Source organism: Papilio polytes, unplaced genomic scaffold, assembly GCF_000836215.1.
Source record: "Papilio polytes unplaced genomic scaffold, Ppol_1.0 DF820678.1, whole genome shotgun sequence".
Taxonomy (NCBI): domain Eukaryota; kingdom Metazoa; phylum Arthropoda; class Insecta; order Lepidoptera; family Papilionidae; genus Papilio; species Papilio polytes.
This window is the reverse complement of record NW_013528526.1, coordinates 1,988,225-2,001,575: the sequence shown is the minus strand read 5'-3', so window position 1 is coordinate 2,001,575 and position 13,351 is coordinate 1,988,225. Positions and strand designations below refer to the sequence as shown.

At 32.4% G+C, this 13,351-nt stretch overlaps 2 protein-coding genes across 2 annotated transcripts in view; both read left to right on the top strand.

The window, feature by feature from the left end:
- The first annotated feature begins 553 nt into the window (after positions 1–553).
- LOC106110300 (chymotrypsinogen A) lies at positions 554–1,531 on the top strand. The gene has a single exon (XM_013292063.1). The coding sequence runs from the start codon at positions 587–589 to the stop codon at positions 1,529–1,531; it is 945 nt and encodes a 314-aa protein (XP_013147517.1). The 5' UTR covers positions 554–586.
- Positions 1,532–8,676: 7,145 nt separating this feature from the next.
- LOC106110306 (myosuppressin-like) overlaps positions 8,677–13,351 on the top strand; it is a 24,173-nt gene continuing 19,498 nt past the window's right edge. The window contains exon 1 of the mRNA XM_013292072.1: positions 8,677–8,739. Within this exon, the coding sequence (XP_013147526.1) occupies positions 8,729–8,739 (11 nt within the window). The 5' untranslated portion in view covers positions 8,677–8,728. The remainder of the gene's footprint in view (positions 8,740–13,351) is intronic.

The following is a 13,351-nucleotide window of genomic DNA, read 5'->3' as shown; positions in this document are numbered from 1 at the left end:
TTTCTTTAGCCTTTTTACTATAACGAACAAAACAAGCAATTTGTCGCTTTAATTACATTGTTGGTTGAATCTTTTGGTACATAATTATTTAAATTGCGTTGATAATTGAGAAGCACTCGCTCCGCGGTCAAAGCGCTGTTGCTGCGATTACAGGTTTATTATTGATTTAATTATAACCTAAAATATTTAACTTTTGTCTATAAATTACTAGCTGTTGCCTTTGTGGTAATGGTAGAGGTTGAGGCTAGAGAGAAATTGAACTAGTAATAAAGATAGAACAAAGAATAAATCGCATATAACAAGAACAACGTGAGTTATGATTGTGGAGGTACAACGGTACAGGTAGATCTAGGTGGAAAGAGATGGATGGATTGCGTGTAAGGTGACATGATCAAGAAATGAATGAAGATGACGGATGAAAGAGTTATGTTAAGGACAAAAACCTCTTACCACTAAGGAAGTAGGATAACAAAGGAAAAGTGGTCATTTCCGAACGACCTATCTGTAGAGGTCTGTATTTTTAGAAATAAGCCAAAGTTCTGTCAATGTCAAAATATGTTTCGACTTTCTTGCTATCAAAATTTTAATGAAAATCCAATTAATATTATTTACAATAATCTCATTTGTATCATGTATCAGAGATAAGCGTGTGATCACTAGATTCCTGGAGTCGAGTTATGGCGTCCAGCCCGTAGTCGTGAACGGAGACCCGGCAACTGCCGGACAAATACCATACTTCGCATCAATCAAAGAAGCATTACGTTGGTATAAGATGAACAGCGCATTATGGAAAAGCTTCTGTGGTAGTACCATTATCGCTGCCAACAAAGTATTAACCGCTGCACATTGCTTCGAAGTTAACAATTATAAATATTACCAAAACCCACATCTTCTCCGTGTAGTCGCCGGCAGTATTAGGAACTACATGATGCATTCAGGCGAAGAAGAAACAAGCAATTACAACCAATGGCGTAGAATAAAAAAAGTCATTATCCACGCATCATTTAAATTTCCAGCGAACGATATTGCTTTAGTATTCGTTAATAATTTTACTTTCACACCTTTCGTGACATATGCAACACCAGCCACAGCTGATATGGATTACGCTAGACTATGTATGGCCGCAGGGTTCGGGAAGACTGGTCATGATATGTCAAACGAAGCGTCCCACGTGTTATTAGTTGCTAAAATCGATTTATTATCTAAATGGATGTGTTCTAACCGCTGGTTATCAGATATGAGTAATTTCATTTGTTCCGATGCGCAGTCGGCAGATGTCGCTAGAGGTGATTCGGGAGGGCCTCTAGTCTGCAAAGGGACCTTGGATCCTGCGGAGAGATCGGATAGGGACCTTCTAGTGGGGATAGTCAGCGGTAAAGACGTGGATAGGACTACAATATATACCCGAGTATCTGCTTATAAAGACTGGATAGAAAGAGGCAACAGTCATCGATTGAAAACTAACATTTTTCTTATAATTACAAGTTTTCTTACACTATATGTATTATTTTTGTTTCCAAAGCCTACTTGAAAAAGATATTATAGTTAAAATATTACTTATTGGAGAAGTTAATTTCAAATACGATAAGATGAAGCAATTATCGTAGTAAAAATTTGCATAACCTTTTGCATATAATAACCTCAAACGGGACCTTTAGAGTTGCTTCATTAACTTTCCAATTAACACAAGACCTGAGGGTCTCAGAAGCTATTAAACATAAACATTTAACTCTTTCACTCTTTACTAACATTTAATGCAAGTAGTTACATATTTTAATTATTTGCTAATTTAAAAAAGTGACATGAAATAAACCATAAACATTGACAATGGGCAACTTCAAGCCTAGAGAAATAAAAGTGTAAAATATACTATAACTACGACTAAGGGCATATATGGTAAGATCACTAGCTAGTAACGCATATATCATAACGTTATAAAATAAAAACCGCCCTACAACGCGTCTGTACTCACATATAACGCGACAATTCCCTCTATGACGAAAAAGTTCCAAACAATTTATAGATTATCCCTCTGTAACGCGATTCACGGCTCTATCCTGATCAAAACCGTGCTATACGGAGGATTCCTACATCACGATTCTATAAGTCCAGAACCATTAATTCGATTGTATCTATTCTTTCGGTTTACTTTAACGATGTTTTCTTAAATTAATAATTTGGCCAGTTTTTTTAAGACTAAGAAATGAATTAAATCATTATTAAGACATTTTAACTTATCCACCACAACACTACCATAGCATTAGACTTGTTCGATATTTAAACATATCGTTTCTTTTTTGTCACAGAGAAGAAAAGAGATGGGAATAAAAGTGTACCACCAATGGAGTTCTACTCTCGCGATATGTAAATGTTTGTTCATAAAAGCAATTATTACGCCATAATTCAGCAAACACTCGCCTCTTTGTATGCGAGTCGCGTCCACTTCGCGATTATTACCGCTGAAAGATATTTATGGGATCCCTTGCTCAACTGTCCCCAGAACAAACAAGTAGACATTATTATGTGGCTTAGAAATGAATTTGTTATTCAAAAGCCACTTAAGAAACTTAAAATTTTCAACTTAATGCAAGATTTAAGATGCACATTTTATCACATATTTTTAAATTTATTTCTTGCATATTGTGCGTCAACCTTTATACCAGTAAAGGTTTTGTCGAATAAAATCTTTTCCAATGCATGTATGAATTTCATATCCGTAAATGCTTCAGTATCAAGTAACTCTGATATTGCCTTATATAGCACATACTAACATAGTCTGCATTTAACATATATTGCTATTTCTTATTGAAATATGTACTAAATAGTACTGTATATTTAGAGAACTATTTCCAATTTGTTCACTATTTAAGTATACATAATTCCTTGTATAATCATAAACATTTTTACTATGCTTTAGAGAGGTGTATAACACCTGCTTACATCCTCTAAAGAAACTGTACTGAAATTATATATACTATTATAATAAAGCGTAAACACACACTTCTTTGTTGCCTAAGATGTCAGCAATTACAGCATATTTTTTAATAATCCTTTTTTTAATAAAAAGCCCTACACTGACGTCACACTTTAGGCTATATATTTTCACGCCATTAAACTTAGGGGGTAACTTTTGGATAAAAACCCTAATGTGGGAAAGAGACCATAAGTTGCTGCCAACAACAAGAAACAAAGATTGCTAGGGTTTGTCATGTTATTTTGACATTTGCTATTGATAATTTGACAAATGTAAACATTAAAATAAAATTTTCATAATTTCATGCGGATGATACCGCACGGGAACAGCTAGTTAAAAATAAACAGCGTAGGAATCTTATTAATGTATGTAAAAGTTTAGATGGATGGATGTTTGTTAGAGTTGGTCGAAACTGCTGAATAGATCTCGATTATTTTACATAGATATAAGGATAGCCTGGAAGAACACATAGGTATGTATTTTGTTTTAGTTCCGCGTAGAGAGTCGCGGGAAATCTAATCTTTTATACAGATTTAAGTGTCATGTTTGCGTAATATTTAGGACAATATAATCCTCAGTTATCGATGACGTCATATTTGTGACGCTTCCATTAAAGTATGTTCATTCAATTACGTGATAATGTCCGCAGTTAATGGAAATGATGACAGGTTAAAAGCGTAACGCAATGCGAGTAATCCCGTCTGCACTAAGCCTTACGTGACGTAAGGTGTCATGATTGCAGAGATATTCAAGACATGTATAGACTAGACATAGTGAACATTTTTTCACCGGTAACTTCTTTGAATGGTACATTGTTAGTTGTCAAGTTTTGTAAGGTCAAAAAAAAACATTTAAATACAATAAATTATAATAACACGTGGTTTTGAGGATCTATTAATAGATAGCGTTAGTAGATTATTTGGAAAATATCTCAACTGGAATGTCAACTATGCTTCCTCTATATGTACTTTTAATCTCTTTGTATTATTGTCATCTCAAAAACATACAAGGTGAAAAGTCTGTGATTAATTTAAGTACCTAATGGTAACTTAATGAGCTGTTAAATGTAGATTTTTAAGAAAATGCCTCAATTAATGTCTAATATGTATAGAAAATAATTAACTATTTCATTAAACCTACTAGCTTTGGCCCGCGACTCCGTCTGCGTGAAATTAAGAAAAAAACAAAAGTAAGTAGCCTATGTGTTTTTCCAGACTATCATCTAATTCTATGCCAAATTTCATCTTTTTATTATTATTATTTGTTAAGCTAGCGCTTGACCACGATCCCACCTGAAGGAGGTGACAATGCAGTCGAAAGATGGTACGAGCTAGCTTAATAGGTAGCTGTTCACTCTCCTTTTGAAGGCCCCCACGTCATCTAGATCCGTTCAGCAGTACAGGCTCCGAACTCTAACAAACATCTATCCATCCATCCATCTAAACTTTCATATTTATAATATTAGTATGAAGTTTGATTACTACCACAAATATCCATATTAAATTTAAAAAAAAATACCTGAATGATAACCTCAATTTTATAATGACTAAATTTCAAACATCCATCTATCTAAACTTTAACATTTATAATATTAGTATGAGGTTTGATTCATTTTAATGTTTTTTGAAATACAAAAATATCTTAAGATTAAAACATAATCGAAATCAATCTTAAACTAATCAACATATATGAAACGTATTACAAACATCATAAACTCGTTTAATATGTTAAAAAACTATCAAATACAGGACACACCTCAATTTGTGACATATTAACATACAAACGACCAATCTCCGACATCTAATAAAAATCACAGCAGGATTCTTAAGCAAGCAGGTAATAGCCAAAAAACGTCTCTACCATCTTAATCTTTAACATTTAGGGATGTAGAGAAAAAAGGCGCCTACTTTTTATCGACAAAACGAGTATAAACACGCGTCTTCGTTTATTTTATCATATTTGTAATAGTAAAAAAAATATATATTTTAAGTTTCGTAATTCCGAAGCCGCCTTCCGCCTTCCGCCTTTGTTTGGGGTACGGAGTACCGATCTTGCGGTCGAGGGTTCGAATCCCGTCAATCGATTATCGTCGTGAACCATATCCTAGCACAAGCCTAGAGCTTAGGATGGTTAAAGGAAATATTAGTAAATTGACAAAAATCTACAAACATTATTAATTAAAAAAATATGGCAACACAATAAAAAAACTTAATTCCTGTTATTTACTAGTATCATTGAATAACTATTGTGTTTATTTTTAATTAATTTCGTCCTCGTCCAAATAATAATAATAGTAATCACGACAAAGTCGAAAACTTATAATTAGCTAAAACTTGTTAGAACTTGAGCAGTTTTTTTATGGTAAAAAGAAAATAATTTTGTGCCTGATGAGATTGCAAGCGGTATGGCTTCTAGTGGGTGAAAGTTTGTGATTTTGTAATTAATTTTTATTGTTAAATTTACAAGGAAAAAACGTTATAAGCTCGTATTTATTTCAACATCTTATATTCCTTTTTTTAAAAAAAACTTTGTGTTTCTTAAAACGATATGTTTAGACCATAATAACTAAGAGAAATGCACTATTTAATTATTGTCCAAAGTTAACATAATGCATGAAGTTAAGTAAATTAACTTAACCAGCTAACATAGTCTTCTTAAAATCTAACGGATTTTAACAAGATTATTGTAAATTTTCCATACTAAATCATAAAAAGTACCTATCAATTTTCTATACGTCATAGTTTGTCCATTAGTCCTTAAACAGTCGAAATACCTGCCAAGTCTATTTTTACTCCTTAAGAGATCGCTGCGTACGTCACATTGCTGCAGTTAAAACTTGTGATACAATAAACTTACTAATATTATAAATGCGAAAGTTTAGATGGATGGATGTTTGTTAGAGTTTGTAGCCTAAACGGCTGAACAAATCGCTATTGATTTTAGCATAGATGTAGAGGATAGTATGGAAGAACACATAGGCTACTCACTTTTGTTTTTTTTTTTTCATTCTACGCGGATAGTGTCGCGAGCGAAAGCTAGTAAACTTATAAATTAAATAAAACAATCGATAAGTTAACTCCGATATCTTTGTCTTCATTTAGACAAAATTTAATAATGAGAAAGATGAAAAGACGGAAAATACAAAGTAAGGAATGACGATACTAGTGTTTTACCATAAATGACATTATAAAATGTTTGCTTTAATGAGTTTTTATACCTAAAATTTAAATAAAACCGTATTTACGGAAACTGAAACCTCAGTGTGCCACAGGCTTAGCGCGGGTTACGTTGGGGTTCGTTTGTTTTCATCAAATGCGATTTGTTTCGGCCGGAATCTTCCGCGACTCGCGCTACCATGAATACTTGATGCACATTCTATCGAACGGAATTGTTGCTATGCCAACTCTTACTCTAAGAAATTAAATATTAATCATAATGACTATGAAATCATAGAGAGAGAGGGAGAGATAGTGAGAGAGAGAGTGGGAGAGAGAGAGAGAGAGAGAGAGAGAGACTGGTAAGTTAGACCTAGAAAGAGGAGAGTCATACGGGAGTAGGATAAGGAGAAAGATAATGAAATGACTATCTGTGAAATCATACCCTACTTTGTCACCTACTACTAGCCTAAATGTATGGCGAGGAGCGGCACAGGACACCGGACATATAGGGGGTGCCACAGGCGTACAAATTGACTCTACGGGCGCCATTTTTCGTATGTTTTTGCAGTTAGCCGCGTCCCAGTGATCCTCCTAAAGATATAAACCAACTTTAATATCTATACTAATATTATAAAGAGGAAAGATTTGTATTTTTGTATGTAATGAAATAAATCAAAAACTACTGGGCCTATTTAAAAAAAATCTTCACCATTAAAATGCTACGTTATCAGTGAGTAACATGGGTTTTGTTATTTATTATTTTTTTAATTTGACACGGGTAAAGTCGCAAGCAATAGCTAGTATTCTTATAAAGATATAAGCTACCACACGACACTGCATTTCGCCCCACAACACAACTATACTAGAACTGATTATAGCAATTCTCATATGTTTACTATTAAGAGCAATTCAATACAGTGATGTCTGCCATTTGTATGGATTTTGTTAGAAAAACGATTTGACCACACCTCATCAATAAACAATTGATCTAATGTGATATTTATTAATACATACTGCGCTTATAAAGAATAACACAATATTTAGTTAACCTTGAGTTTACATTGCCGAAACACGTACAAAAACATGCATGTCTGTTATGATTCAATGTGATTTAGGGTTATGACTAGGTTAACAGAGCTGGAGCCTAATTTAAACGATAAGGGCTTACTAAGAGTTAGTTTCTCTTTGCTGTAAGAAGATTTTTCTTCGTTTTTTCGAGATTATAAGTATCAGGCATAAGCTCTACAAAATTCAGACATAGTTTCAATTCTAAATAAACATCTTTATTTTGGCGTATATATATTTTAGGGCATTATGTTACGAGCGCAAAGGTAGAGTCGCTTCGCCTACGAATTTATATTACATCGCAGGAACTCCTTAGTGAACAAAGCACGGTATCAAATTCTCTGGCGTATTGCGGCCAAAATATCAGTTTCCATCGTTAGGGAAACCCGGATGTTTGTCGCGCTTTTATAATAAGGTTTACAAAGTTCAATGGTAGTACATTTTAAAATGATTTAATTGTATCTTAAATTTATAACCTCCTCTTTTTATAAACAATTGATCGTATGCGAATTTGTTAGCGTAGAATTGAAAACAGTACCGTATGACATTCTCGCGTGCATCAGCTAGCTTATCGTCAAAGTTCTATCAATATTGGGCCAGCGGTTCCGGTGATTACAGGAAACAAACGCGGCCTTGCGGAAAAACTAATATATTAAAATTCGTATTTCAATGCAAATACATCATGTTCATTTTTTTTTAATGTTACATACAGACATGCCAATTTTTTGAAATAAATGTAGAAATAAATGAATTAGTACTTGGACACCGTCCCACCTGATGTTAATTATGGTCGAAAGATGATAAGCCCTAGTTTAGTCAATGCCTATTTGCTCTTAAAGACCTTCATGTAGTAGTAAAAACTGTACCTTTCTGTCTATGGTAAAAGTTTGTATGGAATCTTTAATTGCCAGTTTCTTTTCTTTAGTTAGTTACTAAAAATAAAAAAAAAAATTCGCCAAAACTTTTTTCTTCTAAAAAGCCTGTTACCTCATTAATTCATACTTGCCAGTGTGATTTAAATGCATATGAAACAAAAACGCCTACACTCAGAATATCCACCCCTGCAATGTACTGAAAATGTGTGTGGGTGTGTATAATTCTATATGTTGAAAAAAAAAGTAACACATGTTTTATGAAATATTAAAAATGTATAAAAATCAGTTGTAATTGATTATTAAAAGCTTTAATTTGGAAAGAAATTTCATCTTAGAAATTTTTACAACGTTACTGTTTTTATATAATTGTTGTGAATTCTTAGAAAACATTCTTAACAATAAAAAAAAAATAACACCACATTTTTTAAAAACACCATCGAAGAGTAACTATATTTTGGTTAAGAAGTGATTGACGAAACTAAAACAATAAATTTTAATCAAGGCATGCTTACAAGAAGGTTGTATGCACTGGGCGTAGGGCGGGGTGGTTACGCGCCGCCCAAATATAAAGCCGGCCGCGCGTCCTCTACGGCATTCAGAGCTTCGTAGCCAGTCTTCGTAGCAACGTAGCACCGTAGCACCAGCAACTATCAGCAATGGCTTTTCGGTAAGTTTTTATTTTATTTTTTAGGGAAAATTATTCACAGTAAAAAGATTTTGTACTAATAACTTCGAAACTATGATTTTTTATAATTTTCATTTTTACTGATAATTAGATAGTGAAAAAATTAGATAAAAATTAACGTAATTATCTCGTATGCAACCCAATGTTTAATATTTTTTACCATTTCTTATTCAGTTATATTTTTCTTATAAATGGAAGCTATGAAATTGATATTCAAAAAGTTTTCGTAACTTCCTCGATATCTTTAACAAAAACTTTTTATCAGAATCAACGAATTGTACAATATTTTGGTATTTGATAGTGGGATATCAATTACAATAGACCATTAGACAAACTAGAAAGTAGAAAACTTTAGGTGCACTGTACATAATTCTGTAGTTTATCTTATCATACTAAAATAAGAAATGCGAAAGTTAAGATGGATGGCTGTTTTTAGCCTAAACTACTGAACGGATGTCGCATAGATGTAGAGGATAGTCTGGAAGAATGCATAGGCTACTTACTTTTGTGTTAATCACGCGGACGGAGTCGCAAGGAAATGCTAGTTATATATTAAATTGCTGAGACATAACTCCTGAACGGATCTATATTAAATTTGATAGAAATGTAGAATATAGTCTGGAAGAACGCATAGGATACTTACTATTGTTTTTTTAATCCCGCGCGGACGGAGTAGCGAGCGAAAGCTAGTTTAATAAAGCAACATATTGGCCAAAGACTTAGATGGGTAAACTTTTTCACTTTATTATAATATTTATGCGACATTCTGAAAGATAATTCTGTGTAAAGTAAAGATGAAAGTTAAAGTTACGTGAGATGCACAATTTTAAACTAAGTTATTTACAAAGGCTTCTTAACCCGCAATCTCCGGTTTTGTTGTATTTCTAGAATAATCCTACTAATATTATAAAAGTGAAAGTTTAGATGGATGGATGTTTGTTAGAGTTTGTATTCTAAACTGTTCGGATCTCGATGAAATTCGGCATAGATGTAGTATCGGGAAGAACATATAGGTTCATCTCTTGTTTATTTTTTTCCACGCGGATGGAGTCGCAGGCGATAGCTAGACTTAAAAATTCCTAAGTGTTAGAACCAACCGTCTCTGTATGCATGTATTTTTATAAATTCAGAAGCGTTTTTGTCTACTAAAAAAAAATGTATCATATTCAATTGAACACCTAAATTTTGTAGAGAAGCTTCAAAAGGCGGCAGCGGAAACGATGAGATGTTATTTTATTGTTAACAAGGGTTAACTAAACTGATTTAAATGACAGACAAATTTATAAACCAATTACGTACGGAGTTTTTTATGCTAAAACCGAAATGTGTTTGTAGTTTTGAATTCGTTAACCAAAACATATATATGAGAAAAAGTAATTGAAAATGATTTTTTTAAATGTGCAGTTTTGGCATTAGTTGGAAACATTTAAGATTTTCTGTAAAATAAATTTATAATTGAATTTGTATTTTATAAATTAAAATCATTTGTTTGTTTCGGAATAAGAATTTCATCATAAGTTTGCAGTTTTCAAGTTTTCTTTTTAAAAATTTCACTCGTTCAGTTTTATTACAAGTTGCTGTTGCTCCGGTCTGTATCAAATAATTAAAATTTAGATTAACCTCATCAGTATGCGAGATAATAGTTACAACTTATACACAGAAAAGGAATAAAATATGAAAAAACTTCTAAATGTTACGAAAAAAACACCTCTGAAAGAAAAATTACAATAATTTTAAATGATTTAAAAAAAACTTACTAATGTAATAAATGCGGAAGTTTAGATGACGACATTTGTAAGGGTTTAAGGCTTAACTATTATATGGATCTTAATGAAATTTAGCCGAGATGTATAACATAGTTTGGGAGAACACATAAGCAACTAAGTATTATTTTTTGATTCCACGCGGAAGATGTCGTGAGCGAAAGCTTGTCAATTATCTATTTTCGTCTATCCTAAGTTTCTTATTTAATTATTCTGTGTACACTACATTTAAATAAAACAAATTAATGGCCGGTTTCCCAGCTACATTTAACGATTCGTTAGTGTTTTCGATTCGAAAAATACATTAAATGCGTTTCCGAATTACCTAACTTGAGTTTCACTCCGTTGCAATTTACGTCAACGTAACTCTAACAAATCGCTAGATAATTATAAAATAAATCGAAACTTCGGAAACCCATAAGATGTTTTGTCAACCCTAGCTACAGTATACCTGTTGCTTGTATTGCGAAGAAATAGTGATTTACAGTGTTGTCGCCGCACGGGTCTGACATACTGAAACTACCCGCTGAATGTTGACAAATTTTATTTATCGTAATATATCAAAAGCTACTTCAACTAAATTTATTATAGTTTCAAACACGACAGTAAAATAACATTTAGAGTTAAAGTAATTTCAAAGTTTAATTACGATCTAACATTACGTAAAGATTTCGTTCATAACCTCAAATGTATCCTTAAGTTAACTATGTTGATGAACTAATGAAAGTATAGTCAAATTTTTATATAACAAAAAAATATTTTGTTAAGTTAAATTTAAAAATAACTAAAGAGTGAACTACTTTTGAGATGTAAAATCTTATCTTAACAACTTAGGCTTTAGGAATTTTTACGGCGCTTTGATGGAGGTCGTTATTGCATACTTTACATACCTTAGACCCTTTCATCTGTCAAACTGTTACAATTTCGTCGCTGTGAAATACTTTCGATTAAACCTTGTTATTCGAGATTTTTAAATCCTATTTAATATTGCGTTGAAAGACCAGAAAGTGCTAAGGTTGGATGGCTACAAAGGAAGAGGAAGACCGAAAAAAAGTATGGATGGATTGTGTGAAATAGGATATACTTAAGAAAGGAGTGGATTCAGATATGACGACTGATAGAGATGTATGGAAGAGCAGCACATACTGTGCCGACCCTCCGTAAGGGATAAGGCCAAGTGGATGATGATTTAATATTGCGTTGCTTAAACCTACAGTAGACTCTCAGTGCTTACAACTGTGGTCGCTATAAACGCTAAGGTCCTGGCAGCCGATTTGACAAACAGACAGTCCTGAAAAAATAGATAGACTTGGAATTTCGACTTGAAGTGCTGCTGGCTTAGTCTGAGTCTATAAATAGTCTAAGCAAGAAGTTTCTATTCAAATAGAAAGATACAAAACGTGACTTTTTATTACTGGTTCTTTGTATTTCAACAAGACATATTTATAGAGTGTAATATATATCTAAATTACGTATTGACGTATTCTATAAGATAGTTAATTTTGACATTAAATATGAGACAACAACCCTCCTTAACTTACGATAACCTTTAACTTCAGTTTAATTAGGTGCTGACGTCACTGTTATAAATATACTTAACTAGAGACCTTTACGTTTCTTGTAACATATATGAATGGACTTATTTGAATCAATAATTCAATGAATAATTAACAGGCTAAAGGCAATTCTTGTCTATAAATTATAGAGGACTAATAACTTGAAGTTTTCTCACTTTTCACAATAACTTAACATTTATATTTCCACTTGAATAACATTATGTGTAACCCAATGTTTTCAATAAACTCTTCCATTCCATTCAGTTCTAACTGAGCAATCGAATTGATCAGTTAAAACGTGATACATGGTGTTGTCATTTGCAAATAAATATGACATGGGTCAATGTAACCTTTCAAATGCATGATTTATTTCTTAATAAAATGTCATGTGAATAATTTAATAGAGAGATTTGTACGTGTAAATCTGGAGATGGTACTGAATCGAAATATTTCTTGCAATAATTTAAAATGACAGCATTATTAATTTTATTTTTAATTCTGTTAGTACCAATAATATTATTATGACCATGAATAAAGCTTTTAAAGTATTTACGAAATGTAAATGTAATTGTATATAATTTTTAAAATAATAACATTCAAATTTTAGTCCCTTTCCCGTCTCTTCTATACAAGAAAAAGATAGTAAGGGAACGTGAACTTGATGATTTAAGAAGCGCATAGCAAGGGCAAAATATTCTTTCCGTCAATAAAGGGTAGACAACGCATCTGCAATTACAGATGTCTATGGGCAGCGATCGCTTTGCTTTTGCCACTTTTTCTTGTCACAAAAAAAAAAAATCCAGCCGAGCATAGATTAAAAAAGTACATAATTTACATGATGTTTTTTTTTTTACAAAACAATCTAAATATAATTTTAATACTTAACATCAAGGGTCTCAGTATTTGCATTTTGAAATTAAAAACAGAAAATTTTGTAACTTGTGTTAATGTTATTCGGAATATTCTAATTAGCGAAACTCCCGCCGGTTTTTTTAACCCTAAAAGAACGAAGAACATCTTTGTGTTTAAACATTAAAGCGAAAATGATTCAAGCTTGCGTTGTAATTATTTTAGAAATAATATACGAAATTCCTTCATCTAAAATGATAACAAAAATAGAATTATTTCATTATCTTCTTTTTTGACCGACTTCCCAAAAGAAGGAGGTATTCAATTCGACGGTATATATTTTTTTTTTTTTATTTTTTTTTTATGTGTGTTACGGCATAACTCCGCCGCTAGTGGACCGATTTGGATAATTCTTTTTTTATCCGA